The sequence below is a fragment of the Giraffa tippelskirchi genome, chromosome 2 (assembly GCF_054371585.1).
Source record: "Giraffa tippelskirchi isolate mGirTip1 chromosome 2, T2T-mGirTip1v1.2.pri, whole genome shotgun sequence".
Taxonomy (NCBI): domain Eukaryota; kingdom Metazoa; phylum Chordata; class Mammalia; order Artiodactyla; family Giraffidae; genus Giraffa; species Giraffa tippelskirchi.
Genome location: NC_137276.1, coordinates 225865918 through 225889075, shown reverse-complemented (window position 1 = coordinate 225889075; position 23158 = coordinate 225865918). Strand labels below are relative to the sequence as shown.

Here is a 23158-nt window from a genome sequence, read left to right as displayed (position 1 = left end):
AGAAAGCATTGTTAAAAGTCCTGTGCCAAAGAGCAGTTTTACCAAATATGTTTTGGTCTATTTCAGACAGTGTTTTGCAGAACACGCCATCGAGTGCAGGATGTTTTCTCCCTGGGATAACAGCCCCGTGAAGTCAGAGCGTAGGAATGAGGGCCAGGCGTGTGTGGCCTTCTTGCCTTTGAAGGAGTTTGCTGGAGACGCAGGGCGGCGGCTGGGGGCAGCGAGGGGCTTTGGTCAGGTAGACGGGGCCTGGTGGCGGCTGCTGAAAAACAAATAGCCGAGGCTGTGTCTCGGGGGTCTTGTTTTCCACCGTGTCAGGAATCTGAACTTTGGGGTTCTCTGGGACATAAAAGATGGATGCCAGCGGGTGAGAACTAACTTCCGTTTCAGTTCAAAATCCATTGCTGGCAGCACCCGTGAGAGGGTCTCTGCTATGTTCACACGGGATAGAAAGACCTAGAATGGAAGGTTGGGACCAGTACTCCAGAGCCCTGATTCCCGGGACCTCAGTGGACAGAACCCCAAACTCCTGGAACCTTTTTTGGAATAACTGAAATAGGGAAATGCTGTCGGGGTAAGCAGTGGGGGCTCTGAGCCGTGTGCTTGCGCAGGTCCAGCTGACACATGCCCTGTGTGACCATATGCCCTGGGTTCTTTGGGTGTAAAACAGGAATGTGAGACACAGGTTTGCCTTAAAGCTACTGGGAGGGAAGACTGGTGCGGTGGCTGTCGTGGGCGCTCCTGAGGGGCTGGCTGTCGGTCATGGCCTTGGGCCCTCGTTGAGGATGCCCCGCGGGACAGTGCAGACTGCAGGCCCGGGAAGGCCATGCTGCTTGTGTTATGTGGCTGCATCTGTGCTTTGGTGTCTGCTGTGAATGTCTAGTATCTAATAAAAACCAGACATCACCTCATGGGTGTCGCATCAAAAGCAGCACCAGCCTTTCCATCATCTCTGGATTTTCGAAAACAGAGACCTATTGTCTCATGATGTAAGAGCAGATGGTATGTAGACAGGCCGAGCATCTTCTGCTGTATACCAAAGCGGTCCCTGAGCTAAAAATGTGTGTGTCTTACAGGCAGGGAAGGGGAGACCTATGCTTTGGTATTTAGAGAGGGCTTGAAAAAAGGGTAGAAGCTTGAGAGAGAAAGAGCTAAAGAAAAACCCTTGGTTTCCATAAAGAGATGACCAATGGTTCTAGACGTCGACCCTCTGATAGTACCAGCCTGGAGGACTCTGTGATATGGGGATGCGCGGGATGTGGGGGGGCAGCCTCGTGTTCCTGCTTCCTTAGGGGTGTGTGTGTGTGTGCGTGTGTGTGCATGTGAACACACGAGTAACTCGCATCTCCTTCGCCCCCAGGGAGTACATGACGTCCGGCTGGCCTACATTCAGTTCGCCCTTTCCTTTCTGATCGCCGGCGATGACAACACAGTCACGCAAGTGCTGGAGTTGAAAGGTAGGAGAGTCTCGTTGTCTTGGGGTCCAGCCTCCCCGTGATTGTTCGGAGCGTTTAGCGGGTTAACAAAGGTCAGCCGCCTCTGTGGCTGCCTTGCACACGGGAGTGAGGGGTGTGTGCGGTGAGACTTTGATCACCGTGGCTTGAACGCCGCTGGTCAGTGCAGATAGAGGGGTCCCTGTTGCACTAGCTGGATGCTGAGTGAGCCTAACCAAGGAGAAACGCAAACTTCAGAGACGCATGCAAACAAAGGAGGCTTTATGGCTTCAGAAAGGACTCAGATTCAAAGCCCTGGCTACCTAGCTTCTCTTAGTGGTTGTGTGTTTTTTGTTTTTTTTTAAATGCCTGGTGTGACCAGGATACAGTAGTCGAGCTTCAGAGAATTCCAGCTGGTGCCGGTCTCCCTAGAGCGAGGCTTGGCATGGTTTCATCCATTAGGGCCATCAACTTTTTTCTCAAGACCGTGGATGGCAGTGCAGAGAGGGTCGTCGCCCAGTGAGACCCCCAGGGTCCAGCCCTGTCTGCGGGTGAGGAGTGGCTGCCATCTCAGCTGGGGCCCTGAGGCTCGTGGGAAGAGAAGAGCATGGGGCCTGCAACCGTTTCCCCGCCTCCCCCAGCGCAGGAGACCTGAGTCCCCTCCGGGGCAAGTTGCCGAGACCACTTACAAGCAAGTGCGGGTGCAGGTCCCTGGAGGTGGTCAACCCAGGGCCGGGTGGCCACCCAGACCGCAGCCCCGTGGAGGACACACCTCCTTCCCGTGGTGTCGTGCCCCAGGTCCTGCTTGTTGCCAGCCCACGTGGGATGCCCTCTGCCTCCAGGGCCAGGCATTTCTTCAGAATCTTCCCCCGCGTCTTCTTGGTGTCTGGCTTTTATTAAGCGGAAGACACTGATTTTGGTGTCATCCGTCTACACTGCTAAAAGGGCAAGGATGCGCTTCTGTTACAGTTTCAGCAGGGCAGCTGGGCTGGGCCAGCCTTTCCACATCCAGCCATTTATCCTAAGGGAATAATTAAGGAGTTGAGTAGAGGTTTTGTTAGGGGACATCTTTTTCTGTTAGCTGAAAATCAGACTCCTCCAACTACCCACCAGCAAGGGACTGAGCAAGCTGAGCACTGGTCATAAGGAGGAATGCAGCTATTAAAAAGGACGTAGAAATATACTTACTGTTACCGGGTTTTTTAAGGGTATAGGATTGGGTGTAACTCCGTTATAAAACTGGTAAAATATGATCCCATTTTACTAAAAGTTTAACAGAATATGGACATAGTAGAAGGTTGACAGTCAACTGGGAACCCAGACATTACCCAATATGAACTTTTGGGTAGTGGTGCTATGGTTGATTTTAAGTTTCTTTCTGGTATTTTCTGATTTTTTTTTTTTTAAGAATAATGAATTTGCCTTTGAAGAAATTATATGTGCTCATGAAGAATGTATAGAGCAAGAGAAATTGTAATGGGTTTGTTGCTTTTTACCAGTGTCACCAGTATGTTAGTAATGACAGAGCATCAAGCTGTGGAAGGCTGAGTCCTTGGGGAGAGAAAGCAAATAAATCAGTCTAATTCTACTGCCAATCAACAAAGTGACGACTGTCGTTTTAGAGGCATCTCTGAACTGGTCTAAGCGAAGAGTGAAACTTTGGAAAACTAATCATACCACACATGCTCTTTCAAACTGTTAATATTAACTTTATTGAAGTTAATGTGAAAAAAGGTAAAATAGAATCAAAGAACTGTTGAACTTTAATGGTTCACTCATTGTTTTGCCTTTAGATATTTATTTCCTATATCACGAAAATAGTTTTTCCTGCTGTGAACTTGTGTAATTAAACAAGATAAAACCTGAAAAAAAAAAAGGCAAGTCAATGATATTGTTTGCCGTACCATTTTAAGAACAATTTTAAGAAGTAATGTCTCTCATCTGTTCCCATTCAAAGTGTTTTTGAATCTAATGCTTTGAAACCTTTTACTTTCAGAATTTATTCCTTGCATTTTTAGCTCAGGCATCAAGGAAGATAGGATCTCCACCATCAATATTTTGTTGTCCACACTGAAAACAAAGGTACGTGTTTGGTGATCAGTATTCCTGTCGTGTGTTTACTCCAGTGTTTTTTTTGACAGGACTTCAGAGCTATGACATCATAGGTTATGCGGGTTGTTGTGTAGGTTGGATGGGAAGCTGTTTCTTAAGCAAGAACTTGGTGGCGGTGAGTGATCCTGAAGGTTACAGCTGCCTTTTCTTACAAGAGGAGATAAACTGCTACCCGCTTCCCCCACCCCCCACCCCCATTCCACAGGGAGCCACTGGGGTAACTGCAAGCCGTAAATGATAACCCTTCTTCATGTACACACCTAGCATGTTGTGTTGTATAACATAATAACACAAAATATTATTTTGTGTCATCTTCCATATTCTGCCTTTTATAAGCATCTTGCAGAAATCTGAAAACTTGCTGAAAGGATCGCTGTCTTTGATACAGAAGCCCCTTCTGTGATCCATGAGAAAAACTCTGTGACTCTCCCAAAATAAAAAAAGTTGTCCAAAGGCTGTGAGCTGGCAGCCCACATGAAAAGGGCTCATGAGCACATAGCATTTAGTGCTTCTCAACTTGGGCACAATTCTGTCCTCCACGGGCCATCTGGCAAGTTTTGGTTGTCATAACCGGAGAAGTGTGACTGGCATCTGGTGAGCAGAGATCAAGGTCGAGCAACCACTATAGGCTGCTCAGCATCCTGTAGTGCAGAGGGTGGCCTCTCACAACAGTTATTTGTCCCCAGATGTCAGTAGTGCTAAGGTTGGTAAACCTGGATTCAAAGCAGAGCAAGTCATGAGATTATAGGTTTTTTCACCTACCAAGTTGGCCTTGACTTTTCAGACCTGATATTCAGTGCCAGCAAAGAGGCTCTGAATTAGGTACTTCCCTGGAGTATTGCTCCTCTGGAAGACAGCAGGTCTGGCAGTGTGTGTGTCAGAGGTCTTGAAATTGTGTATCAACCTGGAGGTGGAGGTTTGGGGAGTTGCCTCAGTATCACCTGGGGAATGGATTTAAAATAAGTCATAAGCCCTCAGAGATCCAGGGTAGGGGGTCGTTTGGGTGGAGCTGAGAACTTGTGGACCATTCCAAGTCCATAAGCAGGGATGCAATGCAGGCTCTGTGCAAGGATGCTGATCATGGAAACAGCCCGATTGTACCCACCTGGGGAATGGGTACATGATTTATGGTCACTCCTAGGATAGATTGATGATTAGCTCTCCAAAATGATGTTCTAAAGGAATTTTTAATGATGTAGAGACAGTTCATGCTACATAAATAAAGCAGGTACAAAGCTATATATAATCTCAAAGAAGTAAAAAAAAAAAACCCAAACCCCAATAAAAACTCAATACCCTTAATATGTACACATGTATATATTTTGTGTGTGTTGTGAGGAGGGGCAGAGGCTGAAAGGAAATATACTGAAATGTAAGCTGTTGGTGTCCTAGGAAGGTGAGAGTATTGATGAATTTTGTTTTTCTCTTTACATTTTTTCTTTTTCTGGCTAAGTGTTCTGCCACAGGTCTATATTATTTTTATGATGATGAAATCCAACATGTTTTAAAAATCAGCTTCCTTGAAAGCCATTTGTTCTATTATTTTCAGGTAGTTCACAATAAAAATATCACAAAAACCCAGAAGGTGCGTTTCTTCACTGGACAAGTGCTGAACCACATAGCATCTCTCTACAGCTGGAAGGGGATTGTCGATGTGAGCCTGGACAGTGTTGAGGTACAATCTCTGGGGTTCGCTTTGCATCACCGTTAGCATGAGATACCCAGAGCCGGGAGACCGAAGCATCTATATATGTTATATTGATGGCTCAAGTGGTTTAGAATCTGCCTGCAATCCAGGAGACTCAGGAGACACAGTTTCGATCCCTGGGTTGGGAAGATCTGGAGGAGGAAATGGCCGTCCACTCCAGTATATTTGCCTGGGAAATCCTGTGGACAGAGGAGCCTGATGGGCTACAGTCCCTGGGATCACAAAGAATCAGACACAACTGAGCATGCATGCACACACACAAAAGCATTGTCTATGCATACACTTGCCTTAAAAAAGTCCCCCCATTTGATCTGTTTCTTTTGGCCTCTGGTTATATTAATTATCTACCTAGATACAACATGACTCTTTTAATTAGAGTAAAATTTTTTCTAATCTCCGAGGTATCATATTAAACTTTTTTCTGTCTTTTTCTTTAACGAGCAAACCATTATTCCTTTTAGCTGCAGGGCATCTTCATTTTCCCTGCAGTGTTCGCATGGTATACTTAGAGGGTGGATTCCCGCTCTCTCCCTCGTTGCTTACCTCTCCTCTCCTCTCCCATCTATTCTTTTCACATCTTTCCAGTCATCAGCATTTCAAGGCCTGTTGCTTCTACTTTAGGATCCTGGTATCTAGGGAGCATCAACTTTCTCACCTGCTGACGAGTATAGTTTGCTCTGTGTGTGTGCTCATTCAGTTGTGTCCAACTCTTTGCGGCCCCATGGACTGTAGCCCGTCAGGCTCCTCTCCCCGCTGGATTTCCCAGGCAAGAATACTGGAGTGGGTTACTATTTCCTACTCCAGGGGGTCTTCCTGACCCAGGAATCGCGCTCCCCCCCCATCGCCCCATCTCTTGCCTCTCCTGCGTTGGCAGCAGGTTCTTTACCACTAGCGCCACCTGGCAGGCAACAAGTGCTAAATAAGAGACTCTCACGAGGACCTGAGGCCAGCATACCTTTGAATTTTCCTTATTTTGATATTTCTCAGGGCGTTTCTGAACATGGACTTGGCCAGAGTAGTGAAGGCTCAGACTTCCTGTTAACTCTAGAATGGATAACCTCTCAAGAGCCCACTGTTGTACTCCTTTCTATCTCCACGACTAGCCTATGTCCTTGTTCTGCACATATTTTGTATGTTCCATAACCAGGAAGCCCCAGGGGCTTCATAAGAACACTCCCAATTGTGGAATTTTATTCAAAAGAGCAAGAGAAACTAAGTCGTTCCTAAGCTTGTTTGAAAATACAGGTTTAAACTTGCCCCTCTGAAGAGTTTTGTTTTTGCTTTCTGGCTGCACTGTGTGGCTTATCCGGTCTTAATTCCCTGACCAGGGATTGAACCTGCGGCCCGGCAGTGAAAGTGCAGAGTCCTAACCATAGGATCATCAGGGCAGTCCCTAATGGTTCTATTGCGTAGGTGAGGACATGGAGAATTGGGGTATAAGCAATGCTCTGGTTACTGGTAGTCTGGTGTCCAGACCCCATCCTGAACCTCTCCTGGGGCCGCGTTAAGATTTGCCACATTAGAATGAAAGATGTTCCTGTCACCTAGGAGATTCTGAGGGATTCAGAATCTCCATGTGAGACGTTCCTCTCGTCCCCATCCCTCAGAAAATTGCAAGGGTTTTAGGAGCTCTGTGCCAGGAATGGGGCAACGACCAAACGTTTCCGTCTTCTGCCACAGCATCACAAAGCAAAAGCAAGAGCAAGCTTAGAAAAAATAAAGCATGTGCTGTAAACAGAATCTTTGCTCCTGGGGGTCCCAAGACTGACCTGCTCTGTACTTCCTGTCTCAGTGCTGACCTCAGCGGTGTCATCCACAGTTTGCTCCTTTGTCAAAGGGGTGCAATCCTGTCTCCCCAGCCAGGCTCAGGGCGCTGCACTAAGAACTCCTGTAAAGTGCTCGGAGACAGTCAGAGACGACAGAAAGTCTCAAGTTATCTGTAGTTTCTTGTGGTTCCAGCAGCCCCCTGTTCGTTCAGCTTTAAGAAGGAAAATTTTAATTCAGTTTATTGAAACTGAAAAGCAAACTAGCAAACAAAAAAAAAACCCCACAGTTGACCCATTCTCCCCAGTCTCTCGACCCCCACATCTGACAACTAGCTACCAATCTGCTCTCTGTGAGGTTTTTTTAAAAAATAATTATTGTTTTATTTGTTTTATGTTGTTCAGATTCCACATATCAGAGCTTTTTTAAGTTTTGATTGGTATTTCTCTTATTTGTGCAGTTTTGTTTTGAATTATTATTGCTGTTGTTCAGTCGCTAACTCATGTCCGACTCTTTGTGACCCCCATGGACTGCAGCACGCCAGGTTCCTCTGTCCTCCACTCTCTCCCGGAGTTTGCTCAGATTCATGTCCATTGAGTCGGGGATGCCATCCAACCATCTTATCCTCTGTCATCCCCTTCTCCTTTTGCCTTCAGTCTTTCCCAACATCAGGGTCTCTTCCATTGAGTCCGCTCTTTGAGTCAGGCGGCTAAAGTATTGGAGCTTCAACATCAGTCCTTCCAATGAATAGTCAGGGTTGATTTCCTTTAGGATTGACTGGTTTGATCTCCTTGCCGTCCAAGGGACTCTCAAGAGTCTTCTCTAGCACCACAGTTCTACCAAGTGTTTAATTTAAAATGTTTTCTGAGTTGCTATTAATATGAGGCATGTGACATTGTCCAGTTTTTACCCTGTAGTTGTTACTAAGGCTTATGAAGCTTGGCTGGTCATTGAGTGTCTTTGAAACCCTCATAGACTTCTGCTGAAGACGCAGGGAAGACCATGGTGCGGGAGCTTGTTCATAACTTCCTGATGGATCTATGCTGTTCGCTCAAGCATGGGATTAATTTTTACGATGCATCTCTTGGTACCTTCGGCAGGTAAGGCTGGAGCCTGTGTGAATCCTGAGTGTGAGTTCTTGGAGGTCATCACATCCATGACTTCCCGTGGAAATCTGTCAAGTGATGGAAGTGTAAGGGGTTAGAACTAGCGTTTTAAATGTTACCTGACTCATTTTGGGGATGAACTTGGAACAGGACTCAGATAGTCCCTGTTCGTTGTGTGCCCTCAGGGGAGTTGACTCAGACATGCTGTGTGAGGTGTCTCGCCCAGGAGGGTGCTGTGTGTCCACTTGGGAACACTGCACCAGATGAATCTGAGAATAAATCCATTAAATCCTCCTTCCCAGAGACAAGGGGCCCTCCCGTGGGCCTCCCCACAGTGCTCGGTGGCTACCATTGTTACCCCAGTTTTGCAGATGAGGGAAAGGGGCCCACAGAGGTCAGGTCACTCATCCTGTAAGTGGCAGAGCTCAGGTTGGAACCTGAGAGGTCTTGGTTCCCAGCCCACACTCTTGACGGCCACATAATCCCCCTCTCCCCAGAGCTGGCTGCTGGTGAGTCAGGCTTTCAAAGTTTTCTTCTTACCTTTTATTTCATATTGCACCGTTATGATAGCATTTCATCGGTAAGGAAACATGAAGTCCACAGCTAATGGTTTCGATTATGTTCTTTTGGACATTCTCTTTAGAGACATAAACCTATAATACATATCTGTGTTAATTTTTAAACCAAAACACCCTACTGTTAGATATATCGTTCATCAATCTGCTTTTTTCCCATTTGACAGTAAAAATAGTGGATGTATTTTCTGGTCATCATGAGTGACCCTTAGTTTTATCTCCTCAACATTTTATTATGAGTAGAGTTGATTTGCTTTGGTTTCCACCAGTCAGGCAATGACTGATTCCCTTATAATGGGATTAACCTAGTGAGAATTTTTCTCCCCGTTTGTGGCTTTGAACTTGTTTCGATTCTGTAGTTATTATGCATTAACTTGCCATGTCATTTCTAACTCTTTCAACTTTGTCTTGGTGATATTGTAGCTTTTCTGTCATCAGTGAGAGAAAACTTGTTTTCTTGCTGAGATGTAAGAGCAGACTTTTATAGTCTGATATAAACATGCCGAAAAAGGCTTTTTTCCTGTGAAGGAGACCCATAAAGTAGATGATCATTTCATGAGCATACTGAATCAACTTGTGGTTGTGGGTCTGTTTAAATAAGCCGAGGTTTATGTAAAATTTTTCAGCCGTGGGCCAAAGGCAAATATTTGTGCTTAGGAGAGAGGAAGGGGGTTTTGTTTGTGGGGTGTTAATGGAAAGCTTTGAGAAAATTGAAATGCCTGGCTTCCCAGTGGTCGTCAAGCTCCCTTGTGTCCTGAGGGTCTCCATGCAGACGCCACCACGTCAGAGAGGTATTCCCTGGCAACTCTCCACGAAGACAGACCTTCCACTCTCACTGTCCTTTTGCCTGGCCCTTCCTTCTGATGGCGACTTGTCACCATTTTGCATGTTTGTTTGCTGGTTCTTTATCTGATAGGCAAGAATCGGTGAGAACAGAGGCTAGTCTGTTTTTTTTTTGTTTGTTTTCGTTTTTATTTTATTTTTGGCGGTGCTGGGTCTTTATTGCTGCCTGAGGGCTTTCTGTAGTTGTGGTGCATGGGCTTCTCATTGCGGGGTCTTGTTGTGGAGCTTGGGCTCTGAAGTACAAGAGCTTCAGTAGTTGTGGTGCGTGGACCACAGACCTCCGCGGCATGTGGGACCTTTCCGGACCAGGGATCGAACCCGTGTCCCCTGCGTTGACAGGTCAATTCTTAACCACTGGGCCACTGAAGAGGTCCTGGCTAGTTTGTTTTGAATCCCCAGAGTCTAGGACAGTGCACATAGGGAAGCATTTTAGGTAGGCCAGGGTTGGCCAACTTTCTCTCTAAAGGTTCAGGTAGTTAAGTATGTGAGACTCGGTGTGCTGTGCAGTCCCTACTGTGGCCACTTGACTATGCCATTGTAATACCCAAGCAGCCACGACATAAATACACAAACGGGTGTAACTGTGTTCCAATAAAGCTTTATTGACAAAGGCAGGTGGTGGGCCAGAGCTTGCTGAGCCCTGCCGTGGAGGTTCAGAGAACAGTTTCTGGAGTGCCTCAGAGACCTCAGTGGGTTATTGCTCTTCTTTGCCAATATTGCCTCATCTGTTTAAAAAAATAAAAAAGAGAGATACAATTAGCACCCACCTTAGAGAACGCATGGTAACTGCTTAGAGCAGTATCTGGCACATGCTGCAAATTCTGTAAATATTGTTCATTTTATTACATCATTGATTAAAATTGTGTGTGCGCCTTATTTTTGGCATGCTTTGCAAATTTAACATTCTGTGCATTTGAAAGCACAAAGTGTGTTTTGCTCATGAAATTTTCCTATTAAGAATGTTAAGCTTTTTAAAGGATAGCTTTCTAATCAAAATTACTCTTTAATTCAAATTTTGAAAAATCGTTATTATCTGTAAAGTATCATATAGCCTCTTAGTTTTGGTCAGTTTATAAGGGGCTACAAAACCGGTGGTCCCACAAGCCATCAACATGACACGCCATTGAGGCCGGTTTTGAGTTTTTTCCCTGGATATTATGACTTCCAGGGACAAGCTTGATACGAAAATGTATCTGGGGGTAAAACCCACTTGACCACATAGATCCTGGGCTAGGTGCCCAGGTTTGTGCAGGTTTTAAGTCTGTAAGTTTTCCTGTTTTTATCATCTTATATCTTTGAAAACTGCCCACTTTGAGACAAGTTTTAACTGTTTTCATACAGTAGATTCCTGCCACCCCATATTAGCTTCTTTCAGCTGCTAAGTGAAGGTGTAGGAATTTGAAATAAGCTAGAAACAGAGGAAATAGAAGACCTGCAGAAGGACTCTGTGCCACTTGGTTAAGTTCTAGAAATAATTTTGTGGTACTCTGGACTGTGTTATTTCATGAGCACTTCATGGGGAAAAGGTGTAATCTTTTTATTTTTTAAATTTTATTTTTGTTTATAATTTTATTATCTATTTATTATATTTTTGGCTGTGCTGAGTCTTCGTTGCTGCACACAGGCTTTCTCTCACTGCGGTGCGAGGGCTCCACACCTCAGGGGCTTCTCTTCTGCGGAGCTTGGACTCCAGGGCGCGCAGGCCCAGTGGTTGCAGCACACAGGCTCAGTTGCTCTGTGGCATGTGGGATCTTCCCAGACCGGGGATTGAACTCATGTCCCTTGCACTGGCAGACGGATTCTTTACCACTGGACCACCAGGGAGACCCAACGTAATCTTTTTAAAGGAAAATGCATGCCTCTGTATTTTTTACTTAATGTGCACATACGTCTTCATATATGTGCTTTTTCATGTGTAGGTGGAGGAAGTGAAAGTCTCTCAGTGGCGTCCGACTCTTTGCGACCCCATGGACTATACAGTCCATGGAATTCTCCAAGCCAGAATACTGGCGTAGGGTAACCTTTCCCTTCTCCAGGGGATCTTCCCAACCCAGGGATCGAACCCAGGTCTCCCGCATTGCAGGCGGATCCTTTACGAGCTGAGCCACAAGGGAAGCCCAAGAATACTGGGTAGCCTATCCCTTCTCCAGGGGATCTTCCCGACCCAGGAATCGAACTGGGGTCTCCTGCATTGTAGGCGGATTCTTTACCATCTGAGCTATCAGGGAAGCCCATAGTTGGAGGAAAGAGGTCAGTAACATCTCAAAAGGAAATTTTAAAATTGCTTTTATGCTGTGCATTCAGAGAGAAAGGGTTTCTTCCTTTTCTCTGAAAGTCAGTTGAACTTGAGGGAGGGAAGGAGAGGTGGGAAACAGGACAAAGGGGAGACTTTTTTTAGCTACTCACAAGTAGGGGAGTGAGACTTCCATGGTGGTCCAGTGGTTAAGTCTCTGTGCTTCCAACGCAGGGGGGCACAGATTTGATCCCTTGTGGGGAAAGTCCCACAGGCCAAAGAAGTAGAGGAGTGAAGTTCAGGCCCTTTGGTGGAGAGTGGGAACCCCACAGACCGTGAGAGCATCTCACCCGATGCTGTGAGGGAAACTGACCAGGAGTGAAATTTGCCCATCGCTGCATCACAGCGTAAAGTGCCGTGTTTACTGGTGGGTTCCGAGGACCTGCCCCATCATCCTGAGTGTCCGGCGTGTTGTGAAGACGCCCCGCTCATCCCTCTCTGTTCTGTCTTTCTGTGACAGAGGAGGGAACCTGACTCTCCTGCACTTCCTGCTGGGTTTGAAAACTGCAGCGGACGACGAGCTGGTCGCTGAGCTGGTGGTGAACATTCTGAAAGTGTGCCCAGACCTCCTGAAAAAGTACTTCACGGAAGTGACGTTTTCCTTTCTCCCAAGGGTGAAGTCCACTTGGTCAAACAACATCAGGCTGCTAAACAAGGTCATGATCACTGGCATTTCGAAGTCTGCCTCATGGGGTCGTGGGTGAAGTGTGAGGAGTTGGGGTGGCGAGGATGAGGTTGGGTGACATCCTGATAAACTGCAGGATGAGAAACTTCTTTCAGCCGTTCTTCCGGCATATTTTTGTTGTTGTTCAGTCGCTCAGTCATGTCCTCCTCTTTGCGACCCCGTGGACTGCAGCGCACCAGGCTTCCCTATCCTTCACTATCTCCCCAAGTTTGCGCAGACTCATGTCCGTTGAGTCAGTGATGCCATCCATCTCATCCTCTGTCACCCCCTTTTCCTCTTGCCCTCAGTCTTTCCCAGCATCAGGGTCTTTTCCAATGAGTTAGCTTTTCACATCAGGTAGCCAAAGTATTAGAGCTTTAAGCTTCAGCATCAGTCCTAGATGATATTAATTCAGTGTCTTTTTCTTCTAAGGACATTTTACTTTTCACAGAGCTGCATTTTGAGGTTTATGCTGCTGAATCTGTTGAGCCAATTTCACCTTCTCCATCCAGATTTCTCTTCGAGTATGATCTTGATGAGTCTAGCCACAGTTGGGCTAGAATTAGCAAAATGCCTGACCGTGAAATGCAAGTCAAGGAGCACAGCTGTTTAAAGATTGCTATTTCAAGTTCTTAGAACAACTTGAAATAAGCTGTGTCTTGGTGGTCTGTCTTGTAGATATGAGTGAATTTCCATCTGATCACGGGTGTCAGCCTCCCCTTGTTTAACCAGTGGAAGCACATGCTACAAGTCCTTCCATTCACCATCATCCCTTCTCTCAGCTTTATGGTCTGCCTCATGTAACATGGGGCTTCCCAGGTGGCTCAGTGGGTAAAGAACCCTCCTACCAATGCAGGAGACGCAGGAAACTCAGATTTGATCCCCAGGTCGGGAAAATACCCTGGAGAAGGAAATGGCAACCCACTTCAGTATTCTTGCCCAGAGAATCCCATGGACAGAGGAGCCTGGCAGGCTACAGTCCATGGGGTCACAGAGTCAGACACGAGTGAGCGACTTAGCACGCAGTGATAACACACCTCAGATTATTTTCTTATGCCTTGACTTGGGCTTGGGGTTATCTGCAAAACAAACTTAGTCCATCATTCTCCTTGAGCGCCTGTGTGTGCGGTACCCCCGTGTATTGGGGACAAGAAGGAGGCACTCTGCCCCCTACTTCGGTGATGGTATCTCTGTGACCACCACCCCTGTTGGAAGCTGCCCTGGCCGCTCTCTGGAGTGGGACAGGGAGGGGCAGGTGCATGACTGTTGCAGGATTGGATGGTAGTCCTGCAGTCTCTAGAACTCTCTAGTCTCAAGTCTAGAGTCTGCCTTCTAGCCTTGCGGTCCAAGGGAAGTTCCCCTCATTGAGGTCTAGTGTTGTCATCTGTAAACATGTTTTATCTTGATATAAAATATCGCTACTGCAAAGGGTTGTCATGAAATGCTAAAAAGCTGACATAATTTGCCAGGTGCCGTCAGTGGGGAGCAAGTCGTCCCGTTGTGACTTGTTTGCCATCAGAGGTTTTAACAGGCTCCCCAGACCCACCAGTCAAGCTCTGCTTTGACGGTCACTGCACGACTGAGCGACTTCACTTTCACTTTACCCTTTCATGCACTGGAGAAGGAAATGGCAACCCACTCCAGTATTCTTGCCTGGAGAATCCCAGGGACGGCGGAGCCTGGTGGGCTGCCGTCTATGGGGTCGCACAGAGTCGGACACGACTGAAGCGACTTAGCAGCAGCAGCAGCAGCAGCAGCCCCCAGTAGTAGTTTTATCACCTGCCTGGTCTCTAACCAGTGGAATTGGGGGTCGACATTCCAGACCCTGTTCCTTGTGGCGAGCCTTGGACCTTTGTTACTATCACTGTTTCCCTGGAGAGGTTTCACTCTTGGGCGCCTCCCATTAGACTTAGGTTTGGAAGTTAATTTCCCACCACCAGCTCATCCTCTGTCGTCGCTTTCCCAGATCTACGCTGCCCAGCCAGACATCTCCCGGGCGTTTCAGACCCGAGAGTTCATCCCGCTGCCTCGGCTCCTGGCGATGGTGATGGTGACCACCGTGCCAGTGGTGTGCAACAAGATCATGTTCACGCAGGCGCTGAACGTGAGTGGGGACCCTGCCTCCAGACCCTCCCGCTCGCCCTCCTGGCCTTGCTAGCCACTCTGCTGAGAATACTGGCCTATGCGTATTGGGTCGTGTTTTGTCAGCGCTTCCAAGGTTTTCCATGTGTCCACTTGCTTGGGGATGGGGCCCTGGGGCCCAAAGCACATGCTTGCCCAGCTGCAGCGCTGACCTGGGGCCTTAGGATCCTGTGTGGCGCTGGGCCTTTGTCGATGGGGGGTGGGGGGAGCAGGGGGTGGAATCAGAGGAGGGGATGTGTGCTCAGCTACAGCCCAGTGTCACGCGTTGAAGTTTCATTACTTGAGGATCTTTGGACAGGGTGGGCCTCACGTTTGCCTAGCAAATCCTTTCTTCTGTGCTTTAAACAAATAGTGCTAACTTTCCTGGGGAACATTGACTTGGAGGACCAGCTGTTTCAGGAGTTTGGGGAGGACGTGTTCATGGAAAAACTTGATCCTTAATTCTGTGTCATCATTTATCATAAAGCTCCAAGTCCCGGCAGAAGCCACATTATGAGGGACCCGTGCCTTGTTCACTGTAGCATCACGGTCTTAGCCAAACCTGCCATGAGTTGTTAGCACATGGGTCCTGGGCTTCCCAGGCGGTGCTAGTGGTAAAAATCCCGCCTGCCAATGCAGGGGACGATAAGTAGACACGGGTTCAATCCCTGGGGTGAGAAGATCCTCTGGAGAAGGGTCTGGCAAAGCCCTCCAGTATTCATGCCTGGAGAATCCCATGGACAGAGGAGCCTGGCTGGCTATAGGGTCCATAGGGTCATAAAGAGTCAGACACGACTGAAGCGAATTAGCATGTGCGCGCGTGCACACAGACACACACAGACACACACAGACACACACACAGACACACACACACAGACACACACACAGACACACACAGACACACACACACACAGACACACACACAGACACACACACACACAGACACACACACACACAGACACACACAGACACACACAGACACACACACAGACACACACACACACAGACACACACACACACAGACACACACACACAGACACACACACACACAGACACACACAGACACAGACACACACACACACAGACACACACACAGACACAGACACACACACAGACACACACACACACACAGACACACACACACACACACACACACACACACACACACATACACACACACACACACGGGTTCTGGGTCCTGCCAGCCTCTCATAAACCCAGGTTGCCTCAAGACCCACCTGGGAGAGGCCAGGTGTTTAGAGTGGGGCAGGGCCTGGGGCTTCCTCAGGGTGGGTAGAGTCCCCGTATTTCAGGCAGGCTGGTTGTGGTGTGAGCACGGAGGACCAGGGTCCGCCGCGGTGGGTCGCAGAGTGTGGATTGGACCCGGTGTCCACGGGGCAGTTGCTGTAAAGTGGCCCCAACTCCTTGGATGGTATTGTGGGATAAGAGTTTCTGTGGTTCCCGTCCAGGGATGGTGCTGAGAGTGGGCGGTGGGGCGTGTGGAGTGGACAGAAGAGGCCTGGGTGGGACCAAGCAGGATAGCTTGTTTGCTCTGGTGGCCAAATCCCAGAACCAGAGTTAGGACCCAGCTAGCTTGCCCATCTGTTTTGTGAGACACAAATTAGTTTATCCCAAGAGACTCGCAAGAAAGTCGAGTTTAGAGGGGAATGTCTGATGCTGCCTCTTCATGGGTGGGAGGTGATGGCTGGCTGCATTTCCTCTCCGCTTTGAGCCGGCCCCGGTCTGTCCCTGGTGGCCTGGGATGTCAAACGCTGTCTCGCTCCCAGGACAGAGGAGTTGTGCCCCTGGGGGTGTTCATGCCCCGCATGGGGTGGCCTTGGGCTGGGGCAGAGGACACGTCATCCTCTGCTCCCGAGGCCACTGTCCTCCTGTGGAGGCCCAGGGCCCGCGAAGGGGAAGCTGAGGCTCTGTCTCCCCATCCGTGGCCCTTTCCCAGCTGTACCTGTGTTCACGTGAGTGACACCTGCGACAGGTGTGTCTTGGGGGTGGAGTTAAGGGTGTGTGTGTGAGGGTTGTCGAATGACATTTTCCTTCTATTCACTATAGTTTTATCTATGAAATTTTAATAGCGTAGATTTTAGAACCAGAAAGAAAAGAGTGAGCTCGTTTTACAAACAGGAAATTAGAAGGCTGTTCGGAGATAAGGCCTCAGGCGGTTGGCCAAGCTTTGTGCTCCAAGCCAGTGGGTATATGCGTTAAGCACTCATTTCGGTCCTGCCTTTGAAATGATGACAGAGTGGGAGTGGTTATTGGTTCAGGGCATTTAACGTAGCCCTTCTTGAGTGTACAACGTCCACATAAAATGAGACACCAGCTGATTGGAATGCTGGGGGCCTAGGGTGTTAATTAGACTGAAGGTCCATCAGAAAATCTTGTTATTTCTACTTGACTGTTAAACTACAGTGTCTGAGCCAGTGCTCCCTGGACTTCTCTGTCCTTGAGGGTCCCCTGAGGCTGATGGCAGTGGGCTGGCCTGGGCCTGCGTGTCTCCCAAGTGCCCGGAGATGTCCTCGCTTCTGCTGGCCCAGGGACACACTGCCGTCACCAGGGGCCTCGCCTTCCACCTTGGTGGTGATAACACAGGCTCTTGAACCTTACTCAGTCTCTGCAGTGAGTGAGGGTGTTGAAGGTCCTCCTGGTTGTCATCTGAATCCAAGTAGAGAGTCCGGGTGTGGGGGCCTGGGGTGGGGGCTGTGGCGCGCTTAGAGGTGGCTGTTCAGACCCAGGTGCCCGGTACCTTTGCTTATCATCTCTCCATCTGACAAGAAGTGTTTCTTTAGGGGCTGGTCGGGTCCTGGTGTGGCCTCGGCTGTGTTGATGCGAATTATCCGTGTGAGCCCAGTGGTTGTCAGAGAAGACTTATAAAAAACAGACAGTGGAATAAAAATTAGGAATAACCATCAGACTCCTCTCCTTTAGTAACCAGCCTCCCCGCATCTGCTGAGGTCAGATCTGCAGGAGATCAAGCAGGCAGAGGCCAGGGGGCCCCCAGGAAAGGTGCTCTGTGTCCACCAGGGCCATCTGAAGACATTTGTGAACTCAACTCTTTTTTTTTCTTCCCAGTTGGACAGCGTATCCGTGAAACACACAGCTTTATCCCTTGTTGCCGTCATTTTGAAGAGAGCCTTAAAGACCATCGAGCACTGCCTGGATAAAGAGGCCTGGCGGGAGTCGGGCGTCTACACGGCCACCATGATGGAGGACTTTGTGCGGCTTTTCAGAGAAGCTCTGAGCAAGGTAGGCCCAGAGCCAGGCGTGGCCTGTCCTTAGAGGTGGCACAGCAGCTGGGAGAGACGAGCTCAGGGGCACAGAGGGTGGAGGTGAAGTGAAGGGAAGTGGGGGAGCGGCTCCTGGGACCTCTGGTCTCCTTAGGAACCGTTGTACCGCTTCACTCCCCTCCCTGCTGCTGCACACCGGCCAGGCTGGGACCGCAGCGATGGGCGGCCTGCTCCCTCCTCCCCGGGCTTGGTCTGATGAGCAGGGAGTCTGGGCATCCGTGGCCTGGCTGACTGCCCAGAAGAGACATCCACAGGCTTGCTGGGCAGGGTGCCCCGAGCCGGTCCGAAGGGTGAATTGCTTAGTTCCCAATGTCTGGCTCTGGTGAGCGAGTCTTTAGGGGTGTCTTAATGATCAGCATTTGTGTTTTCATCCAATGGATGGAGGAGCCTGGCGGACAACAGTCCATGGGGTCACAGAGTCGGACACACACTGGGCAACTGAGCACGCACCTGTGTGTTCACCAGATCCTTACCAGGTTCAGTTCGGGGATTTATACCCCAAAACAGGGCCCCCAGAGGCCAGGGTCTCTCCCTTACACACGTGCGTGCGCTGGCCCCTCTCCCCTGTTCTTTGATTCTCATCAGTTCAATCTGTTTCTCTTCCTCTCAGTGTGACTGATTTTTTGTTTGTTTCTTTGTTTCCTTTCAGATTTTACCAGACCTGAATGCCATCGTCTGGGTCTGGCAGTCACTTAGGAAGCAGGATTCAGAACAGGACGACGAGAAAGGAAACAAAAGGGCCAGCAGGACCGCTGCTCCCTGCGTGGCTCCCGAAAGCGGTGAGGGCTGTTTGCAGACACCGCTGGCCCAGGCAGCCTGGGAGCCTCCTGTCCCGGGGGAGCTTGTGAAGGCCTCTCTGACTCTGAAAGAATCTTATGTCCTTTTTGGCTTAGTGAGAAGAAGGAGCCTGGCATTGTACTTTGAGTTTTAGCATCTATTAGAAATGTGCCCAAGCTTTATGCAAGCACCACGCACATCTCTCTCGACATTTGCATGATGGATGCTGTGTGCTCTGGCCTTTCGGTGGGGGGACGGTGGAGGCAGGTGTGGGACACTCTTCTGTTCTGCAGATATAACATTACCTCTGGCTAGTAAGATGTGTTGCCTCAGACCTTGGCTTTGACGTTGCATGGTGCTTTGTGTCTTGGATCTCTGTCCTGTTCAATCCTTCTCTCGGCTCTGTGGGGGGTAGGCCCCGCTGTGTGTCCCCCTTGTGCAGATGAGGACCCTGAAGCGCTGAGAGCCCGAGTAGCTTTACCCTGCCCAGGATCACAGCAGTGAAGTGGGGATTTAGACCCAGCCTGTTTGAGGAGTCTTGACTTCTTTACCACGTTGACTCCCTAAATCTCGTTCCACGGGCATTTGTTTGCAACCTCGGTGTTCTGCGTGCAGTTGACCGTGATGGGATTGCTTACTGATTGAGGACAGAGAACAAGGGTGTTTCCTGATTCAAACTGTTTAATTTTGATTCAGATGATGCAGAAGCCATTCTTCTGAAAGCCATCCTGCTCCAGGTCATCTGCCTCTACCAGAAGGTGGTCCCGCACCTGGTCATGCAGTACAACTTTGACTTCAGCAAGCTCCTGAAAGGTACATCCTGAGCGATGGCAGGTGCCCCTCCGCTGGGCCTGCCCGTGGGGGTGAAGGGGCCGCAGATAAACTGAGTCCCCAGGGCAGAGGACCGGGAAGGCTGGTGGGCAGTTTGACCGGCTTGTGTGATCCCCTGGTCTGGTTGTTTTCATCTGGATCAGTGCTAGCCTTCTTTACAAATATATCAGATGAACACTTAACAGCATCAGGAGAGAGAAGGGAGAAGCCAGCCAGTCTGAGTTGCCTGCCAGGGGTGATCCGTAGATGAGATTGTGTGCTAAGTCGCTTCAGTGTCCAACTCTTTGCGACCCTATGGGCTGCAGCCCTCCAGGCTCCTCTGTCCATGGGATTCTCCAGGCAAGGATACTGGAGTGGGTTGCCGTGGCCTCCTCCAGGGGGTCTTCCCGACCCAGGGATCCAACCCATGTCTCTTATGTGTCCTGCGTTGGCAAGTGGGTTCTTTACCACTAGTGCCATATAGGTGAGATTCTTCTTTACCACTGGGAAGCCATATAGATGGGATTATGTGGCGTTGATTCTAAATCTTCTTTTCAAAGGAAAAAGGGTGCAGAAATGAGAGCCCCTGAGAAGGAGGTCCCATTCGTGCACACATGCTTCTGACATAGTTACTCAGATTTGACTCAGGTTCCAGCCACATCTTGTAGAAGTAACATCATGCTTGTCCGGCCACGTTTCCTTGATGGAGAAGTTTGTCTACTAAAACTGATTTCATAACTGGGCCGACGGAGGAAGACTTGCAGAAATAATCAGTCTTGGAATTTATCTAAGCTATTGAAATAGTCCTATTCAAAAAGCTACAATTAATCTTTTGATTGTTCGAAGGCAAAAAGTTTTCTTGCCTTGAAAAGATGAGATTTGCTAGAACGTGGCCGCTGAACATTTACTCACCGCATCCTTCCCAAGTATAGGGTTAACCCAGAAACGAGGCCAGGGGCTAAGGACCCCGCCTCGGGTACCAGCGGCCGCAGGCCATGCATAAGATGCTCGCAGTCCAGGGAACAAGGCCCATGTCTCCCACCAGGGGTCACACTGACAGACTGTGTATGGAGGGCCATGTGCCAGGGGGGGCTTCCAGCTGTCGGAGGTGGTCAGTGTGGCGGAGCACAGGGAAGGGCTTCCTCGGCCCAGCAGTGTCCCAGCTCTTGAGTGAAAGGTTTGGATAGACCGCAGGTCAGGGGGATTTGAGGCGTGTGGGCAGGAGGGTGGACACAGGGTGGACCGAGCCCCACGCCCTCTCCGCCTGTTTCCACCAACAGTTCCTCGTCGGGTCCTCATGGCCGCGGCATCAGGAGCCGGGCTTCCCCCTTGACTTCTCATCTGTTTTCCTCTTTTCCGCCCGCAGGGGTCATCTCAGAGGAGGGCCTTCGGGAGAAGGTGCCCCTGCTTCTGCAGCACCACATTCTCAAGGTGGCCCTGGAGCTGCCCGCCAGCAAGTTTCTGTGGTTAAAGGCCCAGGTAAGAGGCCAAGAGCCCGCCCTCCGGCCTTAGTTCCCCTGCAGCCTGGGTGGCTGTTTGGGAATTTCTAGCTGGATCGGAACCCAGACAGCCCAGTTCCAGAGGAAGACATCCGCGGTTCTCCTTTTAGAGTGAAACCTCAGAGCAGAGGCCAGGTCCCGATTTGTGAGCCAGGAATCTCTTTACTCTTGAAAATGAACGTCCTTACCTGTCCTTACTGAAAAATACATTGTTGCCATGTACTGCCAGTTTTTGTGTTTTTTTTACCAGGACTTTTACATTTTTCTAGTCCTTTTAAAACCTTTTTGGAAAGAAACAAAATATATTTCTTCTCTTTTGTCCTCATCCTGGAACTACTCAAGACAGAGATGGAGATAGACACCAAGCCAGGAGAGGGTTGAGGCTGATGGAAAAACAGATTGCTGCTGCTGTTTTCCACGTCTTTGATAATGTCTCCTAGCTCTTTCTGGAGAACATAATGTTGACTGATCAAGGAAACTCAGGATGCAAGAGACGTTTATCCACGTGCTTAAATACAGAATGCTATGTTGCTTCTGTCCAGGGAGGGAAAACGACCAGGTCAAATTAAGCGCCGTCGATAAGGGTGTATCTCAGTAGCTCAGATAACTTGTTTTAATGACTCAGGTCTTCCATGAGCCCTTGTAAGGAACCATTAGTGTGGAAATGTGCGTTGGCTCTGTTAGAGGTGATCCTTCTAGACGCGCAAGAACGCGTGTCACTGGGGGCTCTGTTTTCCCGTCTCTAAGGTTCACCTGTGTCATAGCTGAGCATAATTCTTATCGGAACTTAGCGCCAGGCTTGGCACAGTGTTCTACGTATCGTCTCGTTTACCACCACTCACAGACAAGGCAGCTGGAGCGCAGAGTGGTTAGGAGACTTTGTGGGGTCCTGGGGGATCCAGGATGGGGCCCAGGGAGTGTGGCCCAGAACCTGCTCTCAACTCACTGAAGTCATTGCTAGGACCCCGGAGAGATGATACGTCTAGGGTGTTTAGTTTATCATCCCAGCTGACCCTGACCATTGAGACCTTGCTGATTTAGTTGGAAAGTGAGCAGAGAGGCCTCTTATCTTGAAAGAGCTGGTATTAACATATTAGTTTATAGCCTGTGCTATATTTTGCTTTTAATATGGGTCTACTGGGCTTTGTAAACGCCAGTCCCTCAGGTGCTCAGATCAGGGCTGCAGGGACTCACCGGGAAGACACAGAGTCTGGGCGGTGTCTGGAGCTCCCTGTGCTCAAAGCCCAGAAGGCTTTGAGAGTCTGGATTGCGTATAAAGGAACCAGTTATATCAGCACCAGCGTCTTGCTGAGATGCAGCGAGTTTGGCGTTAGGTGGGGTCAGGTAGCCCCAGGGGGTGTGGTTCCCACCAGCCTCTGGCCGGAGCTGCCTCTGCTCCAGGGCTCCCGGGCTTGAGTCCCACCGCAGTCGTTAAAACAGCCTGTTACCTCCTTGTGTCTCAGTGCCCGCACATGTGAAAAGGGGGTGACAGTCGTCCCCAGCTCAGGCTTGTCAGGAGGATAAAGCGAGTCAGCGTCTGTGAGGCACCCGAAGGGCCCCCATGCTTCCTGCTGTGACTCTGTTGTTACTGCCGCTGCTGTCGGCGGGTAGGGGGCTGAGCCCGCTGACTCCTGAGGTTCCTCATGTCTGACGTCCCAGCAGGCTTGCCAAGGGGTGGTCAAGATGAGGCGAGAGGCTGGAAAGAAGACTGGGCCTGTAGTATCTGTTCGCTCAGCTGCAGTGACCTCTGTTTTGTTTATAACTTTCTGTCATTCAAACTCCAGGAAGGCCCAGATGCAGAAATCATTGGAGGCAAGCGATCGGTGTTTTACTTACTGATGAAAATGTTTGTGACCAGTGGCCATTCACAGCTCAAGTCATCAACCAAACTTCTGATTGTGAAGGTGAGCCTTTTCTATACCAGTTCCTCGTTCTGGAAGCATTTCACACAGTCTTTCTTATAGTAGGGGCTTAGTCAACAGATGATGAAATAAGAATGTAGTAGGACTGTTACAATTTAAGGAGAGAGGGTTTTATGGCAGCTGTAATTTATTCTGTCTTCACCTAGCTGTGTTCCCAAGAGGCAGCCTGGTGAAATGGGAAAAGCCAGCACTTTGAATCCTGGTTCTGCCCCTTCATGGGTGGCATCGAACT

General features: G+C 49.1%; 1 protein-coding gene across 1 annotated transcript in view; it reads left to right on the top strand.

The window, feature by feature from the left end:
* The window catches only part of URB1 (URB1 ribosome biogenesis factor), a 72571-nt gene that overhangs the window by 8384 nt on the left and 41029 nt on the right, over positions 1 to 23158 (top strand). The window contains exons 5-15 of the mRNA XM_081558344.1: positions 1361 to 1457; positions 3430 to 3515; positions 5095 to 5220; positions 7993 to 8117; positions 12295 to 12490; positions 14465 to 14602; positions 17704 to 17877; positions 18568 to 18697; positions 19392 to 19508; positions 20872 to 20984; positions 22789 to 22908. Of these exons, the coding sequence (XP_081414470.1) occupies positions 1361 to 1457; positions 3430 to 3515; positions 5095 to 5220; positions 7993 to 8117; positions 12295 to 12490; positions 14465 to 14602; positions 17704 to 17877; positions 18568 to 18697; positions 19392 to 19508; positions 20872 to 20984; positions 22789 to 22908 (1422 nt within the window). The remainder of the gene's footprint in view (positions 1 to 1360; positions 1458 to 3429; positions 3516 to 5094; positions 5221 to 7992; positions 8118 to 12294; positions 12491 to 14464; positions 14603 to 17703; positions 17878 to 18567; positions 18698 to 19391; positions 19509 to 20871; positions 20985 to 22788; positions 22909 to 23158) is intronic.